This window comes from Gracilinanus agilis, chromosome 4, assembly GCF_016433145.1.
Source record: "Gracilinanus agilis isolate LMUSP501 chromosome 4, AgileGrace, whole genome shotgun sequence".
Taxonomy (NCBI): Eukaryota; Metazoa; Chordata; class Mammalia; order Didelphimorphia; family Didelphidae; genus Gracilinanus; species Gracilinanus agilis.
In genome coordinates, this window is record NC_058133.1 from 501,728,160 (window position 1) to 501,754,795 (window position 26,636).

Genomic DNA, 26,636 nt, shown 5'->3' on the forward strand with positions numbered 1-26,636 from the left:
TCACACAGCTGGGAAGTGGCTGAGGCTGGGTTTGAACCTAGGACCTCCTGTCTCTAGGCCTGACTCTCACTCCACTGAGCTACCCAGCTGCCCCCGACATACTGCATTTTTAAAGGTAATTATTTTCCTTTACGGAAATGAGTAGCTCAGTTCCTTAATTTACTGTTATTACTACATATTGCTTCATATTTCTCCCAGGCAAAACTAACTGGTTAAAATAATCCAGGAATAGTTTTAATTTTCAGTTTGCTCTGAGCACACTAGTCTGCTAATTAGTTGAACTTTCAGAATAGCTATTTGTCTTGTGCTTGCCTATACGTACTAGTACTGACAGTGAAACCAACTTGCCTCTTGACAAGTCTGTCTTGTACAACTATTATTAATTCTGGCACTTGGGGCCAGTGAACTGAGTTTTTCTTCTGGTGAGAGAAAGGCCTGTGAAGTTTTCATAGGCTCAAGAGAATATTTAATTTGGAACAGTGACTTTTTCAGCCTGATCTTTCAGAGGTTCCTGCTACCCTCCCCAGGCAGATGATTCTTAGCTATGATGAATTTGGGGCAGTCTTTACAGGTAGCCCCTATTCTGGGTCAGTTTTTGGAGAGAGGGAATTTAACATAGATTTGTTCTTTTTAAAACAACACAAGAAGATCAGCTAGGTGGCTTAGTGAATTGAACACTTGGCCTGGAGTCAGGAGGGTCCTGAGTTCAAATATAGCCTCTGACACTTTTTTTTTTTTTTTTAACCCTTGTACTTCGGTGTATTGTCTCATAGGTGGAAGATTGGTAAGGGTGGGCAATGGGGGTCAAGTGACATGCCCAGGGTCACACAGCTGGGAAGTGGCTGAGGCCGGGTTTGAACCTAGGACCTCCTGTCTCTAGGCCTGACTCTCAATCCACTGAGCTACCCAGCTGCCCTGGCACTTTTTTTTTTTAAGGCAATGGGGGTTAAGTGACTTGCCCAGGGTCACACAGCTAGGAAGTATCTTGAGGCCAGATTTGAACCTAGGACCTCCCGTCTCTAGGCTTGACTCTCAATCCACTGAGCTACCCAGCTGCCCCCCTCTGACACTTTTAAGTTATGTGAACCCTGGGCAAATCACTTAAACCTAATTGCCTAGCTCTTGCCTCCTGTGTCTTAGAGATGTTAGTAAAACAAAAAAGTTTAAAGCAAAACACATACATACAATTGTATTTGAATTTGAACTGAAAGTGTTATAAAATTGTTTTCACTGTGCTAGGATTAATTTCCAAACAAAATATATCTGAAGAAGGCTAGACTAATCTCTTTTTTACTTCTTAATAGTAAAATTAGAGCGAGAAGCTGAAGAGGAGAGAATCCGGAAGCATAAGGCGGCTGCTGAGAAGACTTTCCAGGAGGGAATTGCCAAGGCCAAACTGGTTATGCGTAGGACACCTATTGGCACAGACCGGAACCACAACAGGTAGGCTTACATGGCAGTCTGATGTTAGTTACTCTTGTTTTCTTAGGAATGTTGAACTAGATTTTGTTTCTTTTTAAAAATAGATCTGCTGAGGAGAAGCTAGGTGGCTCAGCGGATTGGTTTGGTATGCAGTATCAATTGTAGGATGAAAGATAAGGGTTTTTAAAAAAAATAAATCTTGATTGTTCAAGAGAGGCCAAGCAGAGATGGAGCTGAGACTCTTCCCTAATCAGAAATGAGTCTTATAAACATAGATCCCCAGAATGCATTTTCTGTCATTTAGATAGTACACAAATGCTTGATGAGAGATATTCAAATTAAAACAACTTTTGAGGTCCAATTTCACACCTATCAGATTGGCCAATATGACAATAATAGGAAAATAAAAAAATTGAAAGAATGTGGCAAAATCAGGACACTAATGTATTGCTGGTGGAGTTGTGAATTTATCCAACCATTTTGGAGAGCAATTTGGAACTATGCCCAAAAGGCTATAGAAATGTGCATACCCTTTGATCCAGTAATACCACTATTAGATCTGTATTCCAAAGAGATAAAAAAAACTGGGAAAAGACCTATTTGTACAAAAATGTTTATAGCTGCACTTTTTGTGGTGGCAAAGAATTGGAAACTAAAGGGGATGTTCCTCAGTTGGGGAATGGCTAAACAAATTATGGTATGTGATGTTGATGGAATACTGTTGTGCTATGAGGAATGATGAACAGGATGATTTCAGAAAGAGCTGGGAAGACTTAAGTGAATGTTGATGCATAATGAAATAAGCAGAACCAGGAGAACATTATACACAGTAACTGCAATATTGTGGAATGAAACTTAACTACTCTCAGCCATATAATAACCCACAACAATTCTAAGGGACTTTTTTTTTTTTAACTGTTATCTTCCTTCTTAGAATCAATACTATTTATTGGTTTCAAGGCAGAAGAGCAGTAAGGGTTAGGCAAGGAGGTTAATTGACTTGCCCAGGGTCACCCAGCTAGGAAGTGTTTGAGGCCAGGTTTGAACCTAGGACCTGTCTCTAGGCCTGGATCTCAATCCACTGAGCCACCCAGCTGGCCCCCTCTGAGGGACTTATGAAAATAAGAATGCTACCCACCCCTAGAGAAAGAACTTTTAAAGTATAAATGCAATGAATACATGATTTATCACTTATTTGGGTATATGATTTGGAGTTTTGGTTTTATAAGATTATTCCACTTACAAAGTACACAAATAAGGAAATATGTTTTCATTCTGATACATGTATAGCCCAGATTGAATTGTTTGTCAACTCTGGGAGTGAGGAGGGAAGACAGGAGGGAGATAGCATGAATCATATAACTTTGGAAAACTTATGTGGAAATTATTTATTAAAATAAAGGGACTTCAACAAGCTACTGTTCGCTTCTTTTTGTCGTCCTCTTAGAGAGCATTTCTCTGAAGATCTGAGAATGGAGAAAAAGTACTTTACCAGCTAGGAATGAATGACTGTTCTTTGGAGTTTTGTCTAAGCCTTTTCACATTGTCAAATGAATATTTCCTATTTTTTACCATATGGGGGGTATATTTGATTTTCAGGTACTGGCTCTTTTCAGATGAAGTTCCTGGATTATTCATTGAGAAGGGCTGGGTACATGATAGCATAGACTATCGATTCACCCCACCTCGAAAAGAACGAACAGACTGTTCTGATGAGGACTGCACCCCCCGAAGTAAGTGTGTGTCTCAATTTCTGTGCTTTACCCCAGGTGAGCTTAAGTAAGAATGAGGTCCCCTCCTTGTTGTTCTTGTTATTCTTAGAGATATCAAATCTCCTTCTTTCCCTCCTTTGTCTAAATCTAGCTCCCTATGCATATTCTCTGATATATTGGAAGGCTTTGGGCAACTGATCCTTTTGTTATGCCATTTATATTAATGACAAGTGGTTCTCCAACACCTTGCCTTTGGATCATTATGAATGTGAATGTAGAATCAGTAGTTTTAGGGACTTGGGGCCAGGATAGGATGTTTGAAGATGAGGAAGAGCTTGATCACCCTCAAGTTCTGTATGGAAAGGAAAAATGAGCCACTTCTTGCTTGGAATTTTCCAGAAGATTAACATTGGCTCTGGAGAGTGTTTAAAGCTTTGTGCTCCACCAGAAATGTTAGTGAGAGGTTTTTCTTTCTTGGTAATCTGAATGTTAGAACAATGAAAAAGGAGAAGTTTGGATTGGTACTCGTTTTTCTGCACCCCAGCATGTTTCCACCTGTATTTTCCTATCGTCTCTCTCACTTTAGCCCCCTAGATAAGAAGCTGAAAAGTTCTCATCCTCAGAGTTCTGAATTAGCAGACATTTTCTTTGCCTTGTTTTGCTTTTAAAGCTTCAGCTCTTCTGATTCAAGGACATTTATATGCTCCTCCTCTTGCTCTTAGCCACACCAACAGAGCCTTTTCCAGCTCCACACTGGTCCAGATAGAAGTGTCCATAATCTCTCTACTGATGTAGGGCAACTGTATAGTGCTTGGCCATCAGGAGCCTCTCACTCACGTGGAGGGCTTCTCCATGGGCAAAGCACTTTCCATAGAGAGGGAGGTGGTATAAGAATTGTGGTCTCTGTTGTGCAGATGGGGAAATTCCTTCACATTCATCAGAGCCTTGCTCTACGTCACCCAGCTAGGAAGGAGCCAAGTTGAGCCTGACCCACTGTGATTTTCTTTTCTTTCTTAAAGATTCAGCATTCTTTCCATCTTGCTATGCTGTCCCTGGCCTGGGCATAGAAACATTCTTCAGTAGTGGAGCATGTTTCTGGTTGGGGAAGAAATCCTGGCATGACATGGCTATCTGCATTACAGAAATGAGCAACTTGAAGAGAGTTACCATTACTTGATCTAACATGCATACATTTTTCTTAGGTAAAAAAACAAGCCTCGGAAAAAATGCGGGCATGACCCCCCACCCCAGCTGTGTGGCAGAAGGCTCTGTGGAGAGCACTGTGCCCAAACAAGGACAGAACTTGTGGTAATGTGATGAGCCGCATTGGGCGCTGCTCCTTGTTTTCTTTCCTAACACATTTGAAGGCATTGATGGCAGTGATGTCTGAGTCATTCTTAAGGAGGCAGCATGGGAATAAATGGGTGCTTATCAAATATTATGGATTAGCTGGGGGTGGGGGGAGGTCAGTGAAATGTTGCTAAAACAGCAGTGAGTTTGCTAAGAAGCCCAAGAGTAATAGGCCTGGAGATGGGCAGAATTAGCTCATTGTCCCTAGAGAATCAGTAAGCCTCAGGTGGGGTCAGCTGGAATGGAACTTTTGGCTTATCCAGTGCCCGCTTTGGATTTAATGCACTGCAGCTCTGACTGGGCCTGGGTTGGTGGTTCTTGTCCCTCTCAGATACCTCTTCTCTTCCAGGACTCAGGGCTTTTTTGTCCCACAGGTTTTTATGTGACAGCCAAAAAGAACTGGATGAACTGCTGAACTGCCTTCATCCTCAGGGAATAAGGGAAAGCCAACTGAAGGAGAGACTGCAGAAGAGGTAAAGCCTTTGGCCTCTCACACAAACACTACACTAGGAAATCTTGCTAGCATTTCATTTTGTTCTCTGACATTTCTCTTGTAGAGCTTATCCTAAAATGTCTTTGTCACAATGTTTGTGAAACCATGTGTTCAGAACTGCTCTTTGGTTATCAGATCAATGCTAGACTTGGACCTGAGTTCAGAGCACTATCGTGTATACCAAGGTGGCCTGACAGAGCCTCCGTTCAGACCTCGTCTTTGCTGGGAGAAATTCTGGTCTGTCCTCCAAAGAGCATGGCTATCCCTCATCTTCTGTTAGGGCCCATTTTCACCTAACCACAAAAAGTTTTTTCTCTAGAGCCCAGGTTTCTTCTTGTTATAGAAACGTAAGACTTCTTTGCTAATAGAGACTTTCCATCCTAAAACATGTATGTGTGTGTAGTATGTAACTTTTTGCCTCCTGTTTTTATTTCCATTGCTAAACTAAGATTTGATCAAAGGTACAATGGAGCTGCTGCCTTATCTTGTGCTCCATTTCAAGGCCTTGGACAGGGGCAATCTGTACTCTTATCAGCCAGCTGATTAAATACATGGCTTTGCTGACTGGAAAGAATTTCTGCCTTCTCTAATATACAGATATGTCCTGGCATAGCAAGAATGAGGAAAGAGAGCCAGTAAAGGCCATTATCTCAAAGGATTCCAGACATCCCTCTCCTTTTTGAGGTGTTTGCCAGGAATATATGTCTAATTGAAAGGCTGTATCTTTACTAGTTCTGATCTGAATACTAGCCTAGTATAAGTGTATTCTCATTCTCTTCGGTTTTGCCATGCCTTTTCCAGATATCAGGACATCACCCATTCTATTCATCTGGCGCGGAAACAGAACCTGGGCCTGAAATCCTGTGATGGAAATCAGGAGCTCCTCAACTTCCTGCGCAGTGACCTCATTGAGGTGGCTACTCGATTGCAAAAGGGGGGCCTTGGCTATGTCGAGGAGACATCTGAATTTGAAGCCAGGGTGAGAATATTCAGGAATTCATTTCCTCTTGGAAGAAAGATACAACTTAGGAAAATTGGGTGTGGGATATCTTTTTCCTTGTCGTTCCCTTCTCCCCCTTCCCCCCCCCCCCCTTCTTTAAAGGTGACAGTGAGGGTCCTTATGATCCATGTATGCAGGCACAAGAAAAAACCAATGTGAGACTAGCCCTTTGTGTATATGCTGAATGTACCTGAATTTGTTAACAGGCTTGACAAGTGTGTCTCTCTGGCTCTGCTCAGAAAGCTTTGCTCTGTCCTAATTTCTTACCAATTTATAACTGTACATGGTTTGAAGTTTTATGTTCCAGCATTCTTCTAAGTATTTCTTCCGCCTTTTCTGCTTGCTGTCATCACACTATTGAACTCGCTATTTAATCATTGCTTTGGGATATCCTGCATATTGTCTGTTCTTTTCCTATAGCCCACTGACTAGGAGGTTGAGTTGGGATGAGCATAATTTTCATACTGGGAATGAATTAACTATTGTTTTCATTCAGTCTCTGAGATGAAAGTGAAGAGATTGTTCTTGAGGCCAGCAGTGATAGTTGAGGTTGGTCTTGGATTCCAAACTCAGTGGAATCCTGGAACTTCATTACTTGGAAACTTGAGTTTGTGAACTATTGGCTTCAGTGTTCTTCAGCTGACCACAATAGAACTTAACTGTGCTATCCTCAGAGCAGTCTTCCCCAGGAGCTGCTGAAGGAAGCAATGGGGTTTGTTCCATGTCTATAACTGGCTGGAATAGGCTATAGCTGATTGATGATTTAGTATTTTGTTGTGGGAGTCAGCTGAGCTTCGTAATGATACTTGGATAACCACTAAATAACTTTTTTTTTTAATTTAGAATAATTTTCCATGGTTATATGATTTATGATCCTCCGCTTTCCCTCCCCCCTCCCATAACTGACAAGCAGTTCCACTGGGTTATACATGTATCATTGTTCAAAACCTATTTCCACCTTATTCATTTTTGTTTTTTAAACCCTTCCCTTCCATCTTGGAATCAGTATTGTGTATTGGTTCCAAGGCAGAAGAGTGGTAAGGGCTAGGCAGTGGGGGTTAAGTGACTTGCCCAGGGTCACACAGCTAGGGAAGTGTCTGAGGCCAGATTTGAACCCAGGACCTCCCATCTCTAGGCCTGGCTCTCAATCCACTGAGCTACCTAGCTGCCCCCTCCACGTTATTTACTTTTGTAGTAGAGTGATCTTTTAACATAAAACCCTAATCACATCCCTATCAAACTACGTGATGGATATATGTTTTTCTTCTGTGTTTCTACTTCCACAGTTTTTTCTCTGGATGAGAATAGCATTCTTTCTCATAAGTCCCTCAGAAATGTTTTGGATCATTGCATTGCTGCTAGTAGAGAAGTCCATTATGGTTGATTGTACCACAGTGTATCTGTCTTAGTATACAACGTTCTCCTGGTTCTTCTCTTTTCACTGTACATCAATTCCTGGAAGTTGTTCCAGTTCATGTGGAATTCCTCCAGGTCATCATTCCCTTCAGTGTAATACTATTCCATCACCATCAAATATCACAATTTATTCAGCCATTCTCCAGTTGATGGAGAACCCCCCTAAATAGCTTTATTGAGTTTCTTGTTTGTAGGAAACCTTTGTCTTAGAAGTATTATGTACCATTAGCAAGCCATGCTTAAGATTTGGCTTTTTCTGAATCCCTCTAGACCAGTGATTTCCCAAAATGGGCGCCACTGCCCCCTGGTGGGTGCTGCAGTGATCCAAGGGGAGCAGTGATAGCCACAGGTGCATTTGGGGGGGTGGTGGTGAATAACTGTAAGTGGGCGGTGATAGTATGTGACAAGGGGTGCTAAGCCATATTTTTTCTGGAAAGGGGGTGGTAGGCCAAAAAAGTTTGGGAACCACTGCTCTAGACTTTATATGGGTTGGGTGTTATCTGTGAAAAAATTGAACATGGCATCAGGAATAGTCAGACTGCCCCTTGTGTTTCCAGCAGAAGATCACAGCTTTTCTGGAAAACTGGGCTTCTGTTAGAGTGTATAGAATGTTTTGGCTTCAACTCACAATAATGAACCTGCTTTCTCATGATTTGTCTTGACTTTCTATTATTCTCTATAGGTCTTCTCTCTGGAGAATCTAAAGGATTTTGGAGAGTGTGTGATTTCCCTCCAGGCCAGTGTCATCAAGAAATTTCTTCAAGGTTTCATGGCTCCAAAACAAAAGAGAAGGAAACACCAAGAAGATGCAGTAGCAAAGGCCGAGGAAATAGATGAAGAAAAGAAAATGGCAGAAGAAGCAAAGGTATCAGCCCTTGGTTCTGGACAGAAGCAGTTGGTTTGTTTGTTTTCTGTGGTTGAAGTTTGTAGGCTTTTCATTCTGCCATTGTGCTCTAGTCTAGGGCTGCCTCTGAGTGTCTCCTCACGTGCTCTGCAGTTTTCCTCATCTTGTTCTTTCTTGTCCTTTGCCTTGGCTGGGCTGCGCTGCCACCAACATTCCCTCAGTGTCTCCACTTCTCCCCACTCTAGTACTAGCCACCCAAATGAAGGTGTTGTCAGGAGATGGGCAGGAATGAGTTTTGTGTGGAAGATCTTTAGATGGGACCATGCACACCTACCTTTCTACAAAATAAAAGCTGCATGGTCATATTTGGTTATCAGGTACCTTTAAAACGCCATTTGTGTCCAAGGAGGCATAGAGTTAATGCATTGTAAATGTAATCTATGCTAAACATGCGTGACAGACTCTCTTGCTCCCCACCCCAGATGATTTCCGGTTCCCATTTACTGTCACTAGGAAGGCACAGGACGGGGGGGAGGGGGGGGAGGTTGGGGATACGGAGGTGGCTCAGTGTAACTTGAGTCTTGATTCATATGCAGGGCCCATCATTCTTCCTCCTGCTTTTTCAGCAACAGTCCAGATGAGGAGGGTGAGTGGTGATGCTTGGAGTGGGTTTTAGAGACACATCACTTTTATGATAGCAAAGAGGGTGGAAAAAGAAGGAAGGGACCAAGCTCAAGAGCTGGGAAACTGGAAGTCATGGGCCTCTCAGATGAGAGAGAGAGAGAGAGAGAGAGAGAGAGAGCGCTATCTGGTGTTTAGAGGAAGAGATGGGAAATCCAAGTAAGAGCGTCCCAGAAGGCAGGTTGAAATAGGGAACAACAGCTTAGAGATTTGGGCTGACCCTGTAGAAGAGGGAAGCTCAGAAGACTTAGAAGATATCAAAAAGTTGTCTATGGGGCTACTCTGACAAAATGCAAATACACCCATTTTCAAGGCAGGGGAGGGCATGGGTAGAATTACATTTAGTAGTTTTATGTTTTCATTTTCAAATTACATTTAGTAGTTTGTGTTTTCATAGTTTAATACTTGAACGTTTATTGAGCATTACCAATTTGCACAGCACTTGTGGGGTATGAGTGGTGTGGGTATTCCTGGCCTGTCACTTTGAGGTGACACCATAAATCCATGTATAACTATAGTAAACTTCATTCCGCCTCTTTTGCTTTTTGCAGAGTTGGCTTCTTTTAAATACTGGAGAGGCAGCAAAGTATCATGGGAAGGACTGGTCAACAGACTCGGATTTTCATCTCATTTGCACCATCTGAGTCTTAGTTTTCTGAGCTGTATAATGGAAATTATGACATACTACCTGCTTCGGTTGCAGGGGTTGTTTTCAGCCTGACAAAGCACTTTTCTGAATGTGATAGCTTTAGTAACTGCTGTAGGAGTTTTGTTCCAATACCTGGCCATTTCCCCCTCATCAAGTGGGAAGTATTTCCCCCAGTCTTGAGTGGATGTGTTGGCTACTTTTTCAGGAAAACCTTAAAAACTCCTCACAGGTGGCTCCTGCCTTTGCCAAGGTCCCAGAATTTTGTTCTCAGTTTAGTTTAATTACAGAAAGGAGCTCAACTCCTGCCTGGCAAGTGTGAAGGCCAGAACTCTTACTCTTCCTGGTTCTCTCTGAGCACTCTCCTGAAGCAGGGCTCTTTTTTTCCTATATGTAATGGCAAGTCTTTCAATAGGGAATTCTCTGCTTATTAGGACTCTGCCAACATTCAGCCACAGAAGAAAATGAAGGTATTTTTTCTTTTCTCCAGCTTCCCCATCAGGGTTAAGATACACAATATACTAGCAAGATGAGTGGGATGGTTTCTTGGAAAACTAAAAACAATGTCACCAAGTGCTTCTAAGTATTGAAATTGTTGCTTACCACCAGAGAACTCGGGCTCATAGCTTTTTTCTCCCTGATGGCTGATCGCAAAAACCACATTTTCGAAACTCCTCTGAGTGTTTTCTAAGCGGCCAGGGCCCCTTGCTCTTCCTTGCCTTGGGTGTAGGGGGAATACTGTGGTCCAACATCTTCCTGGGTTTGGTGTGACTCCCTTTTTGTCCCTTGGGGCACACCTTCCATCTTCCTCAAGCTGACAGCTTCACTCCTTTCCTTCTCCACATCCTCTTGGAGGAAGAACACAACATGAACTGGTGACGTGGCTGTGTGCTTGCAGAACACTAGGCCTTAGCTGCAAGCGTGGTTATATATGCTCTCTCTTGTTTACCTGCTTTTGAAAGACACTCATTTGACTTCACACCTGGAATCACTTGAGCTGTACATGAGCTTCTTGTATTGAGCTTTCCAGTAATGGCAGGCTGGGTTCGTGAGAGTCAGCCATTTTTAGACTTTATACAAGTTTGAGATGAGTATGTCAGCGAAGATTCCCTTCCTGTTAAAAGGGATGACTAGCTGGTGCATTGTAGTGAAGAGGACACCAAGATTTCCTTTTACAGTGTGATTATTTCTCATGCCGATTAGATAGAGCAGCAGGGCCTAGATTTATATCATTGTCTGATCCACTTAGATGATCTAGGACAGTGCGGTCAAGCCCTGTCTGCATATTGACTTGGAAAACCTCAAACTAACATCATCTAGGTTGGGTTTTTATTTTGTTCAGCACCTCCCAATTATTTTTTTTAAACTTTTACCTTCTGTCTTCGTATCAATTCTAAAATAGAAGAGCAGCAAGGGTTAGGCAATTAGGGTTAAGTGATTTGCCTGGGGTCACACAGCTAGGAAGTATCTGAGACCAGATTGGAATCCAGGTCTTCTCGACTCCAGCCTAGCCCTCTTATCCACTGTGCTCTCTAGCTGACCCTCCCAATTACATTTTAAATCTGGTTCAAGCCGTGTAGCAGGGAGTTTGGCAAAAACCTCTGATTTAGGACAGTGAGGACCATGAGAAGAGTCTCCAACCCTGGAAATCTGTTCCCCGGAGCTGAATTCCAGCCCTAATAACTCTCTTGCCATGTGCGATTCTGTACAAATTATTCGTTTCCACCCAGGTACCCCTAAAGCAAAAGAAAGGGGCCTCCTCATTCCCACCCAGCCTGAGCATTCTGCAGGTTGTAATGAGGGCCAGCCTCATCCCTGTAGAGTCACAGTTCAGAGGAGACACGTCCAGGGCCGCCGCTGCCCTCCTGCACTGTCTCCTTTTCCATAGAGAGAAGTCACAGTGGATGAGTCTAAGCACAAACTCCTTTGTTGCCAGGTAGACAGAAGAGAGTGTGTGTTGCCTGCTCATGTCCACTAGAGGGCACTGCCAGCCACCTCTAGACACTTCCAGCTTGAGTCTCAGGGAAACAGGCTCAGGTTTTTTCCTGGGACAGCTTTGGGTTTGCCCTGTGGGGAGCAGCCCTGTGGGAATGGCCTTCATTGCCCCCCTCCTTGCCCTGTAGGGTTATGGGGACATAGGCCTGGCTACAGAGCAGGCACATGGGGGATGCTACCCGGAACCTGGGAGGCTTCTGATTATCACTTGTATCTCTGGAACACAATGGGCTCAGCAGCCACTTCAGAACCCTCCAAAAGGTGGGCTTCGTGGCATGGCCCTCTTTGTAGGTACTGCTTGGTCTCCTTAAATAGGTACGTGTGCGCACGCCCCGCAGCCCTCAGCATCCAGAGTTAGAGCTCCCTGGCCGCCCCGGCTATTGACAGCTCTATTTTAAGGTCTGCAGCCCTGCAGGATAATTGGCTTCTAGTATATCTGCCTGAGTGGGGAGGGCAGTACCACTTAAAATAGAGCTGCCTTTGTCCAGGGTCAGTCTTCTACTTTTCCATGAGCCTCTGGGAATTCTCCTGGTTCCCCTTTTTTTGCTCTGAATCAGTTCATGCAGATCTTGCCTCATTGATCTGAGGCCTCACCTTGGTTCTCCCCCGCCCCAGCTGTTCAAGACAGTTTGTGAATAGGCATCCATTCTGGGTTCTGCTAGAAATAGTCTGGTATCTAAGGAGAACCCCCTCACTTCACAATGTCTAGGGGATATTGTGTGTTTATTAAAAGTGCCTACTATGTGTCAGGCTGTGCTGACTCGGCTCTGGGGTGTAAAAGTGAAGCAGGACCTGCCCACAGGAAGTTTCTTCCATACAAAGGAATTGGCTGTGTGGTATGGGCCATGGAATGTCAGCAGAAGTTAGGATCCTCAGCCTTGAGGTGGGATTGAGTAAAGAGGAGAAATGAAAATGGATAAAAGATCCTGTGCTCCCCTGGAAATTTACTTCCTTCCCTCCCCCCTCTGGCTATTTTCATTCTTAAGACAGCAACTCCTGGTGTTCTGCCTTCTTTCTGTACGCATGGAAGTTTTTATTGGTGTTTGTTTTATTAAAGCATACTAGGAAAGATGAGTGTGGCTTTAGGAATTTCCTTATGTTTCACCTGCTTTTTGCCCAGAGAGATTTGTCATGAACCTACAACATGAGCAAAGTTTCCAAGTCCAATTCTGTTCCTCAAGTCCTTAGGCTTCTTTGCTTTTTCTATAGGTTGCTTCAGCTTTGGAGAAATGGAAGATAGCTATCCGAGAAGCCCAGACCTTCTCTCGAATGCACGTGCTGCTTGGGATGCTTGACGCCTGCATCAAATGGGACATGTCTGCAGAGAATGCCAGGTGTAAAGTTTGTCGGAAGAAAGGTATGGCAGCAGCCTGGCCATGCAGAGGAGGGAGTGTAGGGGTTGAGCATCTTTTCATTACCAAACCTGTCTGTGTCATCTTCAGGATTTCTGTCCTCAGTATCTTGCTGAGCTTAACAACATTAAGAAAACTGAAGGCGTAAAGACAAATGATCCTCCACTCTTAAAGCTTTTTTGTAGTGGGAAGCCACTTTTTAAAGTCTAAAATCTTTACACTAACTTAAAAACAAGCTTAGTTGAGTTTAGATCACCTCAGAAATAAAACAGTTCTTAGAGTGTGGGGGGGTCATTCTTCATGCTTTATGACAAGGATTTTTTCTTAGAACTCTGTCTCTCACTCTGGGTCTGAGAGCCAACTTAGAGGGTAAAGCCCAGGTTCCTGTGGTTTGAAATCTAGAACTCTTTCCATTTCGAATGAGAAGGCCATATGATTGAGGTATTATATCACCATTGTTTCACTTATTTGAGAAACCGCTTATATTTGGAAGGGAAAACCAATAGTCACATGAATTAAAGAATTTCCAGCATATACCAAGAAAGGGTATTCCTACAGGGGAGTCTGTGTGATTTTTTGGGGGGGTGGTTCCTATCATTTATCTAATCTTGTACACATTGGTCTTATTCAAGCTCCCACCCCCAAGTATTTGGAAAGACACTTTGGGAGATGCCCACCATAGAGTGGGATAGGTAGACCTGGGAACAGTATGACATATGAGCATCATGCAGAGAGGCAAGCAGAAGGAATGGAGCTTCAGAATTTGAGGGGATAAATTCAGGGGAAAAGGTTGATTGTTATAGGTAGCCCTTTTCAGATTTGCCAATCATTCTTGCTCTTCTAGATCCAGTTGTACCTTCCCAAGGGCAGGTCAAAAGGTGACCAACTGTCACCTTATCCTTGAGTGACCCTTGGAGTTAGTTTAGACCACCTTTTTTTTTTTTTTTTTTAACATAGAAACAATTTTGGACAAATATTTCCTGACATTTTTGTAATTAGGATTCTCTCCCTCCTCCCCAGGGCAGTAAATAATCTGATATAGGTCATTGCCAGTGCTGTCGTGCAACACCTGTTTCCACATTCCTCGTGATGTAAAAGAAGACACATATCACACATACAATTAAAAAAACAAAACAAAAAAACTCAGGTGGCAGGTAGTGGGTAGAGGGCCCGGCCTAGAGTCAGGAGATCCTGGGTTCAAATGTGGCCTTAGACACTTCCTAGCTGGGTGATCTTGGGCAAATCACTTAACACCCATTGCCTGGCCCTTAACCACTCTTCTGCCTTGGAACTGATACACAGTATTCATTCAGTGATGGAAGATAAGGGTTTTAAAAAAAAAAAACCAAAAACTCAAAGGAAAAAAAAAGTAAAGAGTGGCATGCCTTGCTCTGCAGATGAGTCTCCATCAAGAGCTTCAGGCCAGTTCATTGGGTAGTTTTGGGGCCCGCCTCTCCTTACCCCATTTACAAAATGGGAAGATTAGTATCTGGTTCTTTCATCTTTCTCTTTTGCAGGTTTTGTTCTATGGCATGGATTTGTGTAGATAAAAAACTTAGCAAGTACTTGAGCTTAATCTAAAAATAGATTAATTGACTTCAGTTGAGTCTCATGTGAAGGGGGGTTTAAGGATATTTTAGTCCTAAATACCATGAATGTATAAGTTATAAAATAATTTTGGGAGGAATTTGCCATATCACAGAGTGAAGATGAGCTGTAGGGCAGACTAAATGTCTGTGGCTATGCTACCAGACAACATGACTCCTCTGCTGCTTTGGTTTTTGTTTTGGGATTCTGTAGGTGAAGATGACAAACTGATCCTGTGTGATGAGTGCAATAAAGCCTTTCACCTGTTTTGTCTGAGGCCGGCACTGTATGAGATTCCAGATGGGGAGTGGCAGTGCCCAGCCTGCCAGCCCGCTACTTCCCGACGAAGCTGTCGGGGCAGGTGAGTGAGCCTGACTGACTTCAGTGCCCAGTATAAACTTGGGAGAGTTTCTTTTTTAGTTTATTGGCCTGGCAAATAGACCATTGAGCCAGCACCTTTCCATTTGGGCAATTCTCACTCCTCTTTGGTTAGATGCTGTTACTTTAACTCCATGTGGGGTTCTTCTGAGGATTTGTGCCATGTGGAAGGTAGTCTTCTGCTTTGGCATTAAGAGGGCTGATCTGTGTGATCCTTGTCCTACCTGCCCCATTAAAGTTCTGTCCTGCTCCATCTCAGTTATAGTTGGGGAATAAAAGGGAAGAGCCGTCCTGTTCCCCAATGATTAGGCCTTTAGCCAGCTGTCGTAGGGAGAATTGTACTTGCTTTGATGTTTTGGTCACCTGCAAGCTGTCTTACCTCTTGGAATGGAGCCATCATGTGAACTAACACCTGTCGGTTTACTGAGGAGAGGGAGGACAGTGTCGAACTGGCTAGGGATGGGGGTATGGGTTGACAAAAGACATTTTGTTTCTCAATTGGCTCTGCTCTGTGTCATGCCTTGCTTTCCTGGGTCCAATTCAATTCTCTCTTGTGACTGTTTGGACAAATATGAATAAAATGTGGCCAGATGCTGCCATGACCTGTGTCCTCCTTTGGTAACTTAGGATTCAAGTCAGTTTCCCTCTATGCTTCCCCAAATAGGAATTACACCGAAGATTCAGATGATGAGGACAATGGAGAAGAGGAAGATTCAGAGGAGGAGGAGGAAGAGGAGGAGGAAGAGGAGGAGGAAGACTACGAAGTGGCTGGTGTTCGCTGTAAGTTAGTTTTCAAGTGGCCTGCCTGAACCTATGTAAACTTAAGAGTTTCCCATAGATAAAAATTGCCATCCATGTATGTGGCTTCCTCTCCAGAGGAGCTGGGGAATTCCTCACTCATTCCTCTGGTTTTATTGGTGCTTCTGTCTTGTAGTTCTTCCTGTGTCTCATGGCTGCCATGTCACCAGAGGTAGGCCCTTAGGACTAGGAGGCTTTAATTGGTGCCTGGTGGTGTCTTAGAAGGCCTGAGTTATGCTCCAAGGCTGGCAAGAACAAAGGAAGGTTTCACCAGAGCCCCTCAGACAGTACTCTTCCTATGTTGGCTTGTCCAGGTGATGTTAACCTACTGTCCCTTAGCCCACAAGGCTCTGGGAGAACCTGCCTAGAGGAAGGTGGAGGTTGGGAGTTTACCCTCATATATATAACTCCGTATTTGTAAAAGGCCAGTGCTTCATGTCTCGGCTCTGGAACCAAACCACCCGCCCCAGTAATGTTTTCCCTTTGCCAAGAGAATGACAAATCTTAATAGCTCTTGGTGTGGAGAGTGAATTTTGAAGGGCTTCTCTCATGTTACAGGAGGGATTCTGCTTGCTTTGGCTCTTTCTGTCAAAGTTCTATCACATTGGCATAATCTTTACTTCTGCTACCATCCCAAATGAGCTAAGCCCTGTACCAGGGTCTGAAGTCAGAAAGTTCGGATGCTGTTAAAATCAGGGGACCAATTCCTAGTCTATGAAACCACCCATCTGCCGTGGCCTTCTATAGAAACAGTCAGTTAATGATTCCCACATCATCTTGGGGTCTCCTGCTTTGGGCTTTGAATTCACAAAGAAGCCTGTGGCCGTTTTGGATGGATCCATAAGTCACTTTAGGACTGAGCTGTTGGACCAGCTGAAGGAATCCCCTCGGCTACTCCGCCTTGTTTTGCTCCCCTCTGCCTTTATGGCCTCTGCTTGGGACTGGGATTCTTGACCTCTTTGACTAGCCAAGCCCTAAACTAAGTGCTCTGACAATAGTAAAAGAAGGGCGGCTGTGGTCTAAAAATACAATATGAAATGTGGTCAGGCCAGTCTCTGCCTCGGCTCCCCACCCCCGTCCAGAATTTCAGCTGCTGTGAGGATCTAGGATGTGAGCCTGGAAAAATCTTTGTGCAAAAATGACTTTAATGGAGGAGGCCAGAGCTTGTTCCTGAGGCCCTCCTGGACAGGGTTGGCCTTAAGGACAGCCCTGTCGTGGCAGCTGAGCAGTCACTGCCCGTGGGAGCTTGTGTCTTTGTGGAAGGGGATGGGCCAGCAGGAAGGGAACAACGGCGAGCCCCGGGACTGGGAAAGTAGGTCTACGGCATGATCAGCCCTGAAGGGAGCCTGGCTCCCCTCTCAGGCACCTCCGTGACCGTTATTCCTCCTGAGAGAATTCTGTGGAATTCTGGGGGGCGGCACCTGCCTGAGGGCTGCTTGAATTGTTGGCGTTTGGGGCACCTTCTGGAAGGCATCACCTTCCCCTCAGTCCTTCTCTTCAGCATGTTTTGTACCTGAAGCTCCCCCTCCTAGAGAGCAGGAAGCTGGAACACCCCCCTGGGCGCTGGAGACCCTGATTCTGTTGGGAGCCCTCAGGATCAGGATTCTCAGCTTGTCCCAGGCCGTCCCCTCTGAGCTAAAGACAGCCGTCTTCTTTGCAGTGCGGCCCCGAAAGACCCTCCGGGGCAAGCACGGTGGCATTTCCTCGACGAGGCCCGGCCGACGTCCAGGCAAGAAGTTACATCCTTCCAGAAGAACCCGGCAGAGGAGCCTGCCTGTGGACGAGGCAGAAGTGGATGAGCTGGTACGGATGCAAGGTCTCGGGCGACAGGTGGGGACGGCCCTCTCCCACCCCGCTGAGTTGGGGGGAGCGTGGGGGGCCTTAGCCAGCTGGGCCTGGGCAGACAGACAAGCATCAGGCCCTCCAAGGACCCGGCTATGCGCGGCAGCGCCTGCCGTGGTGAGCGGGCAGCCTGCCGCTTGTTTTAAATAGCCTCCCTGTCTCCAGGGGGCTCCAAGGGGCCAGGCTCACGGGGGCGAGAATGCCAGCAATGCCAGAACTTTGCCTGGCCTTGGAGGGTCCTCCCCGGCCTTTGGACTGTCGCTGCTGCCCTTAGGCTCGTTGGGAGGAGGCCCTGCAGGGGAGCCTCTTCTCTCTCTCACAGTCCCTTCCCCTCGTCAGGGCTTCAGAGGGCTCTTCGGGTCTGGCAGAGAGCCTGTGCCGGGCCTGGGATGAAAGGGCAGCCACGGCCAGCCTCAGAGGGGTGACTCGTGGCGTGTCTGCAGGTCTGGAGCTGAACAGCTCTGGTTCCCCCTTTATTTCTGGCCACAACAGCAGCATCCTGGGCCGTCAGCTCTTCCTGGTCATGGCTTTAAATGACACCCGGAGCCCCCCCAGAGCCGCGCTCCTGCTGGGGAGGCCGCGGACATTTGGGCTTGGTTTGCTCTCCTTTGGTTCAAGCCCTGAGGATGCTGCCTTTCAGCTTCCTGGAGAAAATAAGGGCCGGGCTTGGGGCTGACCCCGGGCTCTGCGCCGAGTCTGCTTTGCTGTCTTCGTAAAGGAAGACGACGGTCCGTGTTTTCTCGGGGCTCTTCCTTCTCCCTTCCTCACTGGAGGGAGGCATTCGGGGCTGGGGAGGGACCACTAGCGGCGCTTTCTCTCTGCTTGGGAGCAGGTGCTGCAGACCAAAAGGGGCTCTCGGAGGCAGAACCTGGAGCTGCAGAAGTGCGAAGAGATCCTCAGCAAGCTCATCAAATTCCGCTTCAGCTGGCCTTTCAGGTCAGCACGGCCCCCTGCCCCGAGCCTGGGAGCCCACGAGCGTCCCTGGGCCTCCTTGAGCCACCAAAGGACCCCGGGGGGGGGGGGGGGAGGAAGGCCGCCCGGGCAGCCTCCATAACCTCTTCCTCTGGCCTTCGGCCCTTCCTTTCCCCCCAGGGAGCCTGTGACGACGGAGGAGGCGGAAGACTACTTCGAGGTCATCAGCCACCCCATGGACTTCCAGACCATGAAGAACAAATGCTCTTGTGGCACTTACCGCTCCGTGCAGGAGTTCCTGTCCGACATGAAGCAGGTGTTCGCCAATGCCGAGCATTACAACTGCCGCGGCAGCCACGTGCTGACCTGCCTGGCGAAGACGGAACAGTGCCTCGTGGCCCTGGTGCACAAGCACCTGCCCGGCCACCCGTACGTCCGCAGAAAGCGCAAGAAGCTCCCCGAGCAGCCCCTGGAGGGGGACGTGGCGGACAGTGACCCCGAGGCGCCGGCACATTCCAGGGGCCGGAAGAGGAAGAAATAAGAGGCGGCCAGGGACGGCGGCCAGGGCGGTGGTGGCGGTGCCGGTGGTGGGGGACGGAGGCGGCGGGGAAAGGATTGAGCAGGCCTCTGGGGGACGGTTCAGAAGCGGGGAGCGGGGCCTCCCCAGAGGCTAGGCTTGCTTTCTGGACCTCCCTGCCGCTGCCGCTGCCTCCAGTATAATAAATGTTCTTAGGCAATGTTGGTACTAGCTTGGCTTCTGTGCCCAGAGTGATCTCCGAGGGATGGAAAGGGATGGGGGCGGCCCCTCGCCGCCATCCTGAGATTGTTAGGAAGTCAGTGAAATGCCAAGGTTTTCCCTGGGAATTCTGCCCTCCTTGCTGAGAACTCTTTCCTTTCCAGCCCCCGGGGGGCTACCAGAGAAGGGCCCCCTGCAGGGCCGAGCCCCTGCTCTCACCACGGCGGAGGGGTTGCTTTGCTACACAGGACCAAGAGTAACCAGGCCAATGGGCTGTTGATTTTAAAATATATATATATATACATACATATATATATTTATATATGGTCTTGATTTTTTTTTGATGCCCCCCTTGCCCCCCTTCTCTTGTCCCTAGTAAAAGTGGGTACATCCCCCCATTCAGAGGTCAGTTCAGTTTTCACCAGCATCATGAGACGATTTGGCTTTGAGGTGATCTTGGTGGGCCCGAGGGGACGTTCCCTCCCTCCCTCCTCCCTCCCCTTCCTCCCCCTCCTCCAATTGAGGCACTTCACTATTACAAAGACTGGAGGTTCCTGCTCCCTTAGCTGGCTTTTAATCATGCAGCCAGCCCTTCCCTTGGCTGAATCGGCCAGAGGAGGGACACTGGCACCCAGCCCATCTCTCAGCCAGACAAGGTTTGGGGAGCAGAACAAAGCGGGAAGAATTTGAACGTGTAACTTTTTTTAAATTGATTTTTCTAGTTATTAAAAGTTGCTTGTTTCAGCAGTGATATTGTATAAAGGACACCTTGTAAAATAATTCTGTCGTCTTGCTTTGGCACATGTACAGGACAATTTATATGAAGGCTGTGTTTGCTTAATCCTTGTCCCCCCTCCTCAGCTCACTGAGAGCCCGAAGGGTTTGGGAGGGGAGGGTCTCTGCTCTAGGTTGGGGGGGGGGTCTGTAGTCTTGGCTGTCTGGCAGCAACGTCCCCACCCGTTGTGGAGGCCCTAGACTCCGACTTGGAGCGTCTGCGAGGATTCTGTGGCCCCAAATGGAGAGGGAGAACCAGAGCCCAAACCCTTTCTTCGGTGAGTCCTTAGCCCTAGTTGTATTTAGGCAAAACTTTGTAGTCCTGATCTCCCTTTTATGGCCAACTTTGATAAAAATACAGAACAGGGTTCACTTTTTTCTATCAAGTTTGAATTTGGAAGATGTGAGCCAAATGGCTCTAATGTACCTATTTAAATAAACCCACAAAAGTGATGTAACTCCTAGGATTTGAGAATAAAATCTTTAATACTAAACTGCAAGGTGTGTGTCCCTATATATATCTTATCTCGGTGGCAGAGAAAAAGGACTTGGGGGACTTGCTCCAGGGGGCTGGTGTGGATTGGTTTTTCATGGCTTTCTCTTGTCTAGACCTGGAGTTAGTGAGGACCTCCCCAGCCCTGACCTCCAGCCCGGAGGCCCGACTTTCCTTGTTAACTATTGATCATCCGATGTTGCTTCAGTGACGTCTGAATTGTATGTTTCCTTTTTCGTTTTAATTGTCATTAAGGAGGGAAAGGTCCTGCCAAAGACCAGGCTTGTAATAAATCGGAATTTCAAACAATAAACATTATGTACTTGTGTTTGTTTAAAAACTTTCGGAGACTCTGGCTCTTTGTGTCAGTGCTGGCCGGCCCGGCCGCCCTCGCATCTCTTCCCTTCCTGGCCGCGCCTCGGATGTCTCGTTAAATGATGCCATTAACTGGAACATCCAGAAGTTCTCATTTTTCTTTTTGAATGAAAAACAAGCCCTAGGAATGGTTTCTCTACCAAAGAATGGGCAGGAGGGGTCCCTGAGGCCACAGACTCATCCTTTGGAGGCTGGAGAACAAGCCAAGCGGCCTTGGGAGGAGGCGCTAACTGCATCGGCAGTCTGGCAGCTCTCCAGAGAGGGGGGTCACCCCTGCCGCCTCCTGCCACTTGGGCGAAGCCTGGGCCCTGTGCAAGGTAGGGAGGCCTTAGGAGACCATCGAACCCAATCTTGGGCACTCACTGGAGTAGGCCTAGGAAGTTTACCCAAGTGCTTTCCTCCACCTTCCTTGGCACGGGTGGCGGAGAGACTCGAAGCCGAGGCCGGGAGCAAATGACTTCCTGTACAAGTTCTAGCCTTGGGCTTTCGCCGGCTCCGTGGGGGTGTTCAGAGAGTGCTGGGGGCCTCCCGGGGACCCTAAGGATCTTCAGACCTTCCCCCTGAGAGGATGTGCTTTCTGGGCTAACATAAGGCTGTGCACGAATGGCTCCCAGATGTGGGATCCCTCCCTGGGCCAGTTTCCCTCTCACTGCCGCCTCACAAGTGTTGGCTGATCGCTCAAGGGGGGCTGCAGGGGTTCCTGCCCATCTCTTGGGAAGGAGGAGGGGTGGGGATTCCTTTGGATGGGGCCCTGGAGCGAGCCCTCTCCAGCTTGGGTTCCTCCTTCCGTTCTTCCCTCCCCCACAGCTAATTAGCCACCCTAGATTGTGAGCATGGCTAGGAGCAGAGCCCGGACCTTATCCGAGATTCATTTTATGAAGGAGATTGATTGGCCCAGGATTACTCGCTCTCACTGGTGGGCTTTGAGTCCCCTTGTCCTTTGACTCCATTACCAATAGGCTTTCCTGCCTATTTCCAGAACCAGGTTGGGGATTGGAAATTCCCTTCCTGCAGCCTGGAAATAGTGATCTTTCCTCGATGGGCTCAAAGATGCCCCCTTTTCAGAGGGCAGCTGGGTGGCCCAATGGATTGAGAGCCAGGCCTAGAAATGGGAGGTCCTGGGTGCAAATCTGGCCCTAGACGTGTGACCCTGGGCAAGTCAACTCCCATTGCCTGGCCTTTATGGCTCTTCTGCCTTCGAACCAGTTTAAACACGGAAGGTCAGAGTATTCATAAATAAAAGGACACCCCCAACCCCCTTCCCGAGGTTGATTTAGGCACTTGACCAGGTCCTTTGGGCACCTTGGCTCAGCGGGCACAAACTGGGCCGCTGGGAGATCCTGGGAAGGAGACCTGCAAGGCATCTCGCCTCCAGTTCCTAAGGCTCCGGGGCAGAGATTCCCCTCGCTGCGCCCTCCTCTCCCCTCAGACCCCGGAGGGTGCCGGCAGAGCCCTCTCTTGGGTCCTGTTTCTCCAGGACCTGAAGTTCTGAACTGTTGACCCGAAGCTTTGGCCTGTCTGGCAGGAGAGCAACCCTCAGGAAAGCTGCATTTGAGCGTTTTCGCTGACCGTAACTCCCCGCCTCACGCTTCACCCTTTTATCAAAAAAGCATCATTGCCAACCCGTGAACTCTCACGTTGTTTCCCTGGAGCAAATATTGACCGTAGGGGTCAAGGCAGCAAAAAGGCTGGAGAGGGAAGGAGAGGGCCAGTGTCTGGGGAGGGGGAAGGGCCTCCATTTTGACCAGGTGACCCGCACACCTGAACTCAACACCGGAGGTAGGGGCCCCCTCCCCACCGGTGGGAAAATCTTTTCCCCACTAGCCTGGGCTCCCTAAGGTCATCCTGACTCTCCCCACCATCTAGCCCTTCCTTCCTGGCCTTGGGTTTCAGCTAGAGATCCATTTCCTTCCTCTCCACCCCTAGCCAAGCCATTTCCAGTGGTGTGTATGAATAGGATAGGGGGAGGGGGCAAGGAAATAGAAGATCTCCCTAAGAACTGGGGCATTCTCCGTCTCCTTCCTCAGTTGGGGTGCTGGAGCCCAGGGAAGGAACAAAGCCTCCGGCCTCTGCCTCAGGAAGGCTGTGGCCTCTTAGGGCACATGGTCTCTAGCCCAGGGCAGAGCAGGGAGAATTCCTGCCTTGGGAGCCTCACACAGAGACAAGAGCCTCAGAGAAATGGAGTTAAAGCTGGGGCCCTCTTGCCATCTCTCCTGGGCATTCTCCAGGGTTAGACGCTGCCCAGTCTTTGCTGGTCCTCCTTCCCTGGGATCTGAATCACAATTGGGCAGTGGCTTCCATGAATGAGGCAGGGGTTGGAGGCCACCACTCTAGATACCCCCACACACCCCACTGTCAGTCTCCCCCATCTCCCTCCTCGTGCCTTCTAGGTTCCTGGAATTCAGAATGTCCAGAGTTGGAAGGACATCAGTGACCTTGTCTGAGTCCCTCAGAGAGTCCCAAGGGGCACTCACCGAAGCCATAACTCAATGTGGTAGACCTCGGAGGCAAGCCCCGATGGCACTGGGGCCAGGCTCTGGTGACTCCTTGTTCCTCCCAATGGCCATCTCCCCATAACTCCTTCAGGAAGGCAACTTCCATCTAGCCCCATATGGCCACAGACTGCGCCCGCTCTCACCTCCTAGCAGGTGTAGACGTGAGAGAAGCCAGGGCCGAGGTGGAGGGACTGCAATGTTCTACTGCCTGTTTACAGTCCTATGGCGTGGGGAAGCGAGTGGTTAAGAGGGCACCGGTGTGACCTGCACAGGTCTGTCTCCCCATCCAGGGAGATCAGAGATCTGGGAATCCTTCAGCCTTGGGGGGAGTCAGAGCCTCGTCAGACTTGCATCTCCCCATCCCCTCTCCCCTCTCGAAGCTCCATACCTGAGAGAGGTCGGCAAAGGGCTTCATCCCTCTGCTGTCAACTGGAATGATGATGAGCATAAGGGGCTGCAGTGCCAGTCCTCCTGGGGCCTACATTCCCCCGACAGACCCCTCTCTGGCCCCCTCCTCCTTGGGATTCAGCGCCCAGTGTCACATCTCAGGCTGTGGGCTGGATGGTCACTGCCCATTCATTGGTCTGGCCCTTAGCTTGCCCGGTCCCGAGTGGAAGGCCGAATGCCCATGAGAAACCCAGCTGTCCTAGAAGCAATAATGCATCATCTCCAGCCCCCCTCCCCCAGGCTATCTTTTCTCCCCTTCTCCCAGGGCAGACTCAGGCAAGCAAGTGGTGCCACACAGGGCGGGGGTGAGGGGGGTTTATTCCAGTCGATGCTTCCAAAGGAACTTCACAATAAATTACATCATTAAATAAACTGCCTGGATCACGGCCTTCGGCCTCCCTTCCCCTCCCCTCAATCCACAATGCTCTTCTGGAGCCAATGGTCTGGGGGCTCAGCCGGGTCCATGGGCCCCCTCTATTTTGCTCCCATGGGGTGCAGGGCCCACTGGGGCCCGGGAAGTGGTGGGGAGTCTCTTCTCCAGGCTCCTCACCACCCCCACTCCCTCTTTCCAGGCCCTCCAGCTCCACCGACCTTGACAGCTGGGCGGCTACTTCAGCTGTCCCAGAAGGCAGGCAGTGTGTGTGTGTCCCTGCTGGAGGGGGTGGGGGCTGAGGAAGCCTTGAAAGAGTGTGTATGGGGAGGGGAGAGGCCCGGATCATGGCCTCCCTTCCCAGCCCGGGGAGCTCTAAAGCCCCCTCCCCCCGAGCCCTAGAGGTGCGTGGGGTTCTCCAGATAGGGGTCTGCCTTAGTCATGTGCAGGACCACAGCGGGGGCCTTGTAGTGGCAGTGGGCGCCCCTGCCGCAGCCCGAGGGACCCCCACAACCCTTGCCCCGAGCTCGGCCACCCCCCGCCAGTTTGCGGTGGCACAGGCTCTGCCAAGTCTGGAAAGTCTTGGAACTCCAGACCCAGACGCCACTGGTGATGCCCACCACAAGGGACATGAAGATCTTTAGCATGAAGACAGCCACGGTGGGGACGGAGCCCCCACTCAGCGAGCAGTCTCTCCGCCCCCCGGGGCCCGCAGGGGCAGTGCAGGGCTGCTCCGTGGCCCGGAGGCGCCAGTAGTCCATGTTCAGCCTCTCGTAGACGTAGCAGACGATGACGCAGGTGGCGGGCACTGTGTAGAGGATGGAGAAGACTCCGATCTTCACCATCAGCTTCTCCAGCTTCTCCGTGTTGGTGCCCCCCGTCTTCATGATCTTGCGGATGTGGAAGAGGGCCACGAAGCCCGTGAGCAGGAAGCTGGTCCCCAGCACCAGGTAGCAGGAGAGGGGCACCAGCACGAAGCCCGTCAGGGCGCTGGCATCCATGCTGCCCACATAGCAGAGGCCCGTCAGCTCGTCCCCGGCCACCTTGCGCAGGGTGAGGACCACGATGGTCTTGAGGGCGGGCAGGCCCCAGGCTGCCATGTGGAAGTAGCCTCCGTGGGCCTCGATGGCCTCGTGGCCCCACTTCTTCCCAGCTGCCAGGAACCAGGTGAGGGTGAGCACGACCCACCAGAGCGAGCTGGCCATGCCGAAGTAGTAGAGCAGGAGGAAGACAAGCGTGCAGCCCGTGTTCTCGAGGCCCTCCTGGATCACGTAGAGGGCCCCGGCCTCCTGGTCGCAGGCCACGCTCTGCGCCCCGGCCACCGCCCGGATCAGGAAGGCCAGCGAGTAGACGTTGTAGCACATGGACAGGAAGATGATGGGCCGCTCAGGGTACTGGAAGCGGTGCGGGTCCAGCAGGAAGGTGAGCACCGTGAAGGCGGTGGAGAAGAAGCAGAGCGCAGACCACACGGCCATCCACACCAGGGCAAAGTCCTTGTCGCGCCGGGACCAGAACACCTCGACCCCCGGCGCACAGCGAGGCGCACATGCACGGCTCTTCTCCACATACTGGAACTTGTCAGGGTTCTCGCAAGCTGGGGGGGCGCCCCCGGGCCCAGGGCCCTGCGCCGGCCGGGGGGGTCGGGGTGCCACGGGCAGCATGCCCAGCCCCTGGTGCCCACCGCCCCCGCCGCTGCCATGGCCGGCAGCCGCAGGGGCGGCAGGCAGGGGCCCCGCCGTGGCATTCTCAGGGGCCTCCATGCAGAGCGAGTGGGGGTCGTTGGGCGTGGGCAGGCGGTCGCAGTCCAGGGCGTCGGGCCAGGGGAAGCTGAACTGCTCCATGACGGGCGCACAGCGGCGGCGGGCCTGCTCGCACATGGGCCGGCAGGCGGGGATGGGCGCCGACACCTGGTCCGTGCACATGGGCGCGTAGAGCGAGCAGAGGAAGAAGCGCAGGTGCGCGTGGCAGCCGTACTCCACGAGCGGTGCGAACTCGTGCAGCTTGGCCGCCGCCTCGGCCTGCGTTTCGTGGCCCAGCAGGTTGGGCATGCGGGTCAGGTTGTAGCCGATGCCGCGGCACATGGGGATGGCCACGGCCTGGCAGCGCGCCCAGCCCCGGCCCCGCTCGCGCTCGCGCTCCACCTCGTCCGGCCCCAGCTCCAGCGCCGCCACGGCCGCCGCCGCCGCAGCCGCACCGGCCACCAGCAGCGGCCACAGCAGTGCGGCCCGCGCCGGCCCGAGGGCCATGCCGGGGGGCGCCCCGGAGTAGGAGGAGGACGAGGACGAGGAGGAGGACGCGCGGGGCGCGGGCAGCTCACTACGCCCCCCGGGCGCCGCTCACGGGGCCGCCCATGGCTCTGCCGCCCGCCTCAGCCACCCGGCTCGGCCCGGCCCGGCCCGGCCCGATCGGGCTAGGCTGGGCTGGGCTGGGCTGGGCTGGACTCGGCCCGACCCGGCTCTGCGTCTGGCTCCGGGTCCGGGTCCGGGTCTGGGTCTGCGTCTGCCCGCGCCGGAGCCGG

At 49.8% G+C, this 26,636-nt stretch overlaps 2 protein-coding genes across 3 annotated transcripts in view; one reads left to right on the forward strand and one right to left on the reverse strand.

Annotated features, from left to right (window-relative positions):
• BAZ1B (bromodomain adjacent to zinc finger domain 1B) overlaps positions 1-19,472 on the forward strand; it is a 71,107-nt gene extending 51,635 nt beyond the window's left edge. For both annotated transcript variants that reach the window (XM_044673109.1, XM_044673108.1), the window contains 12 exons: positions 1,305-1,443; positions 3,022-3,155; positions 4,337-4,442; positions 4,859-4,957; positions 5,779-5,956; positions 8,076-8,258; positions 12,769-12,916; positions 14,712-14,859; positions 15,541-15,656; positions 17,335-17,477; positions 18,349-18,452; positions 18,609-19,472. In XM_044673109.1, coding sequence (XP_044529044.1) covers positions 1,305-1,443; positions 3,022-3,155; positions 4,337-4,442; positions 4,859-4,957; positions 5,779-5,956; positions 8,076-8,258; positions 12,769-12,916; positions 14,712-14,859; positions 15,541-15,656; positions 17,335-17,477; positions 18,349-18,452; positions 18,609-18,969 — 1,859 coding nt within the window. In that variant the 3' untranslated portion in view covers positions 18,970-19,472. The remainder of the gene's footprint in view (positions 1-1,304; positions 1,444-3,021; positions 3,156-4,336; positions 4,443-4,858; positions 4,958-5,778; positions 5,957-8,075; positions 8,259-12,768; positions 12,917-14,711; positions 14,860-15,540; positions 15,657-17,334; positions 17,478-18,348; positions 18,453-18,608) is intronic.
• A 4,580-nt stretch (positions 19,473-24,052) lies between these two features.
• FZD9 (frizzled class receptor 9) lies at positions 24,053-26,364 on the reverse strand. The gene has a single exon (XM_044676430.1). It carries the CDS (start codon positions 26,362-26,364, stop codon positions 24,517-24,519), a length of 1,848 nt encoding a protein of 615 aa, XP_044532365.1. The 3' UTR covers positions 24,053-24,516.
• Positions 26,365-26,636: the final 272 nt, after the last annotated feature.

Excerpts from the sequence above, each read along its gene's own strand:
- FZD9 (XM_044676430.1), bottom strand. The coding sequence starts at position 26,364 with ATGGCCCTCGGGCCGGCGCGGGCCGCACTGCTGTGGCCGCTGCTGGTG.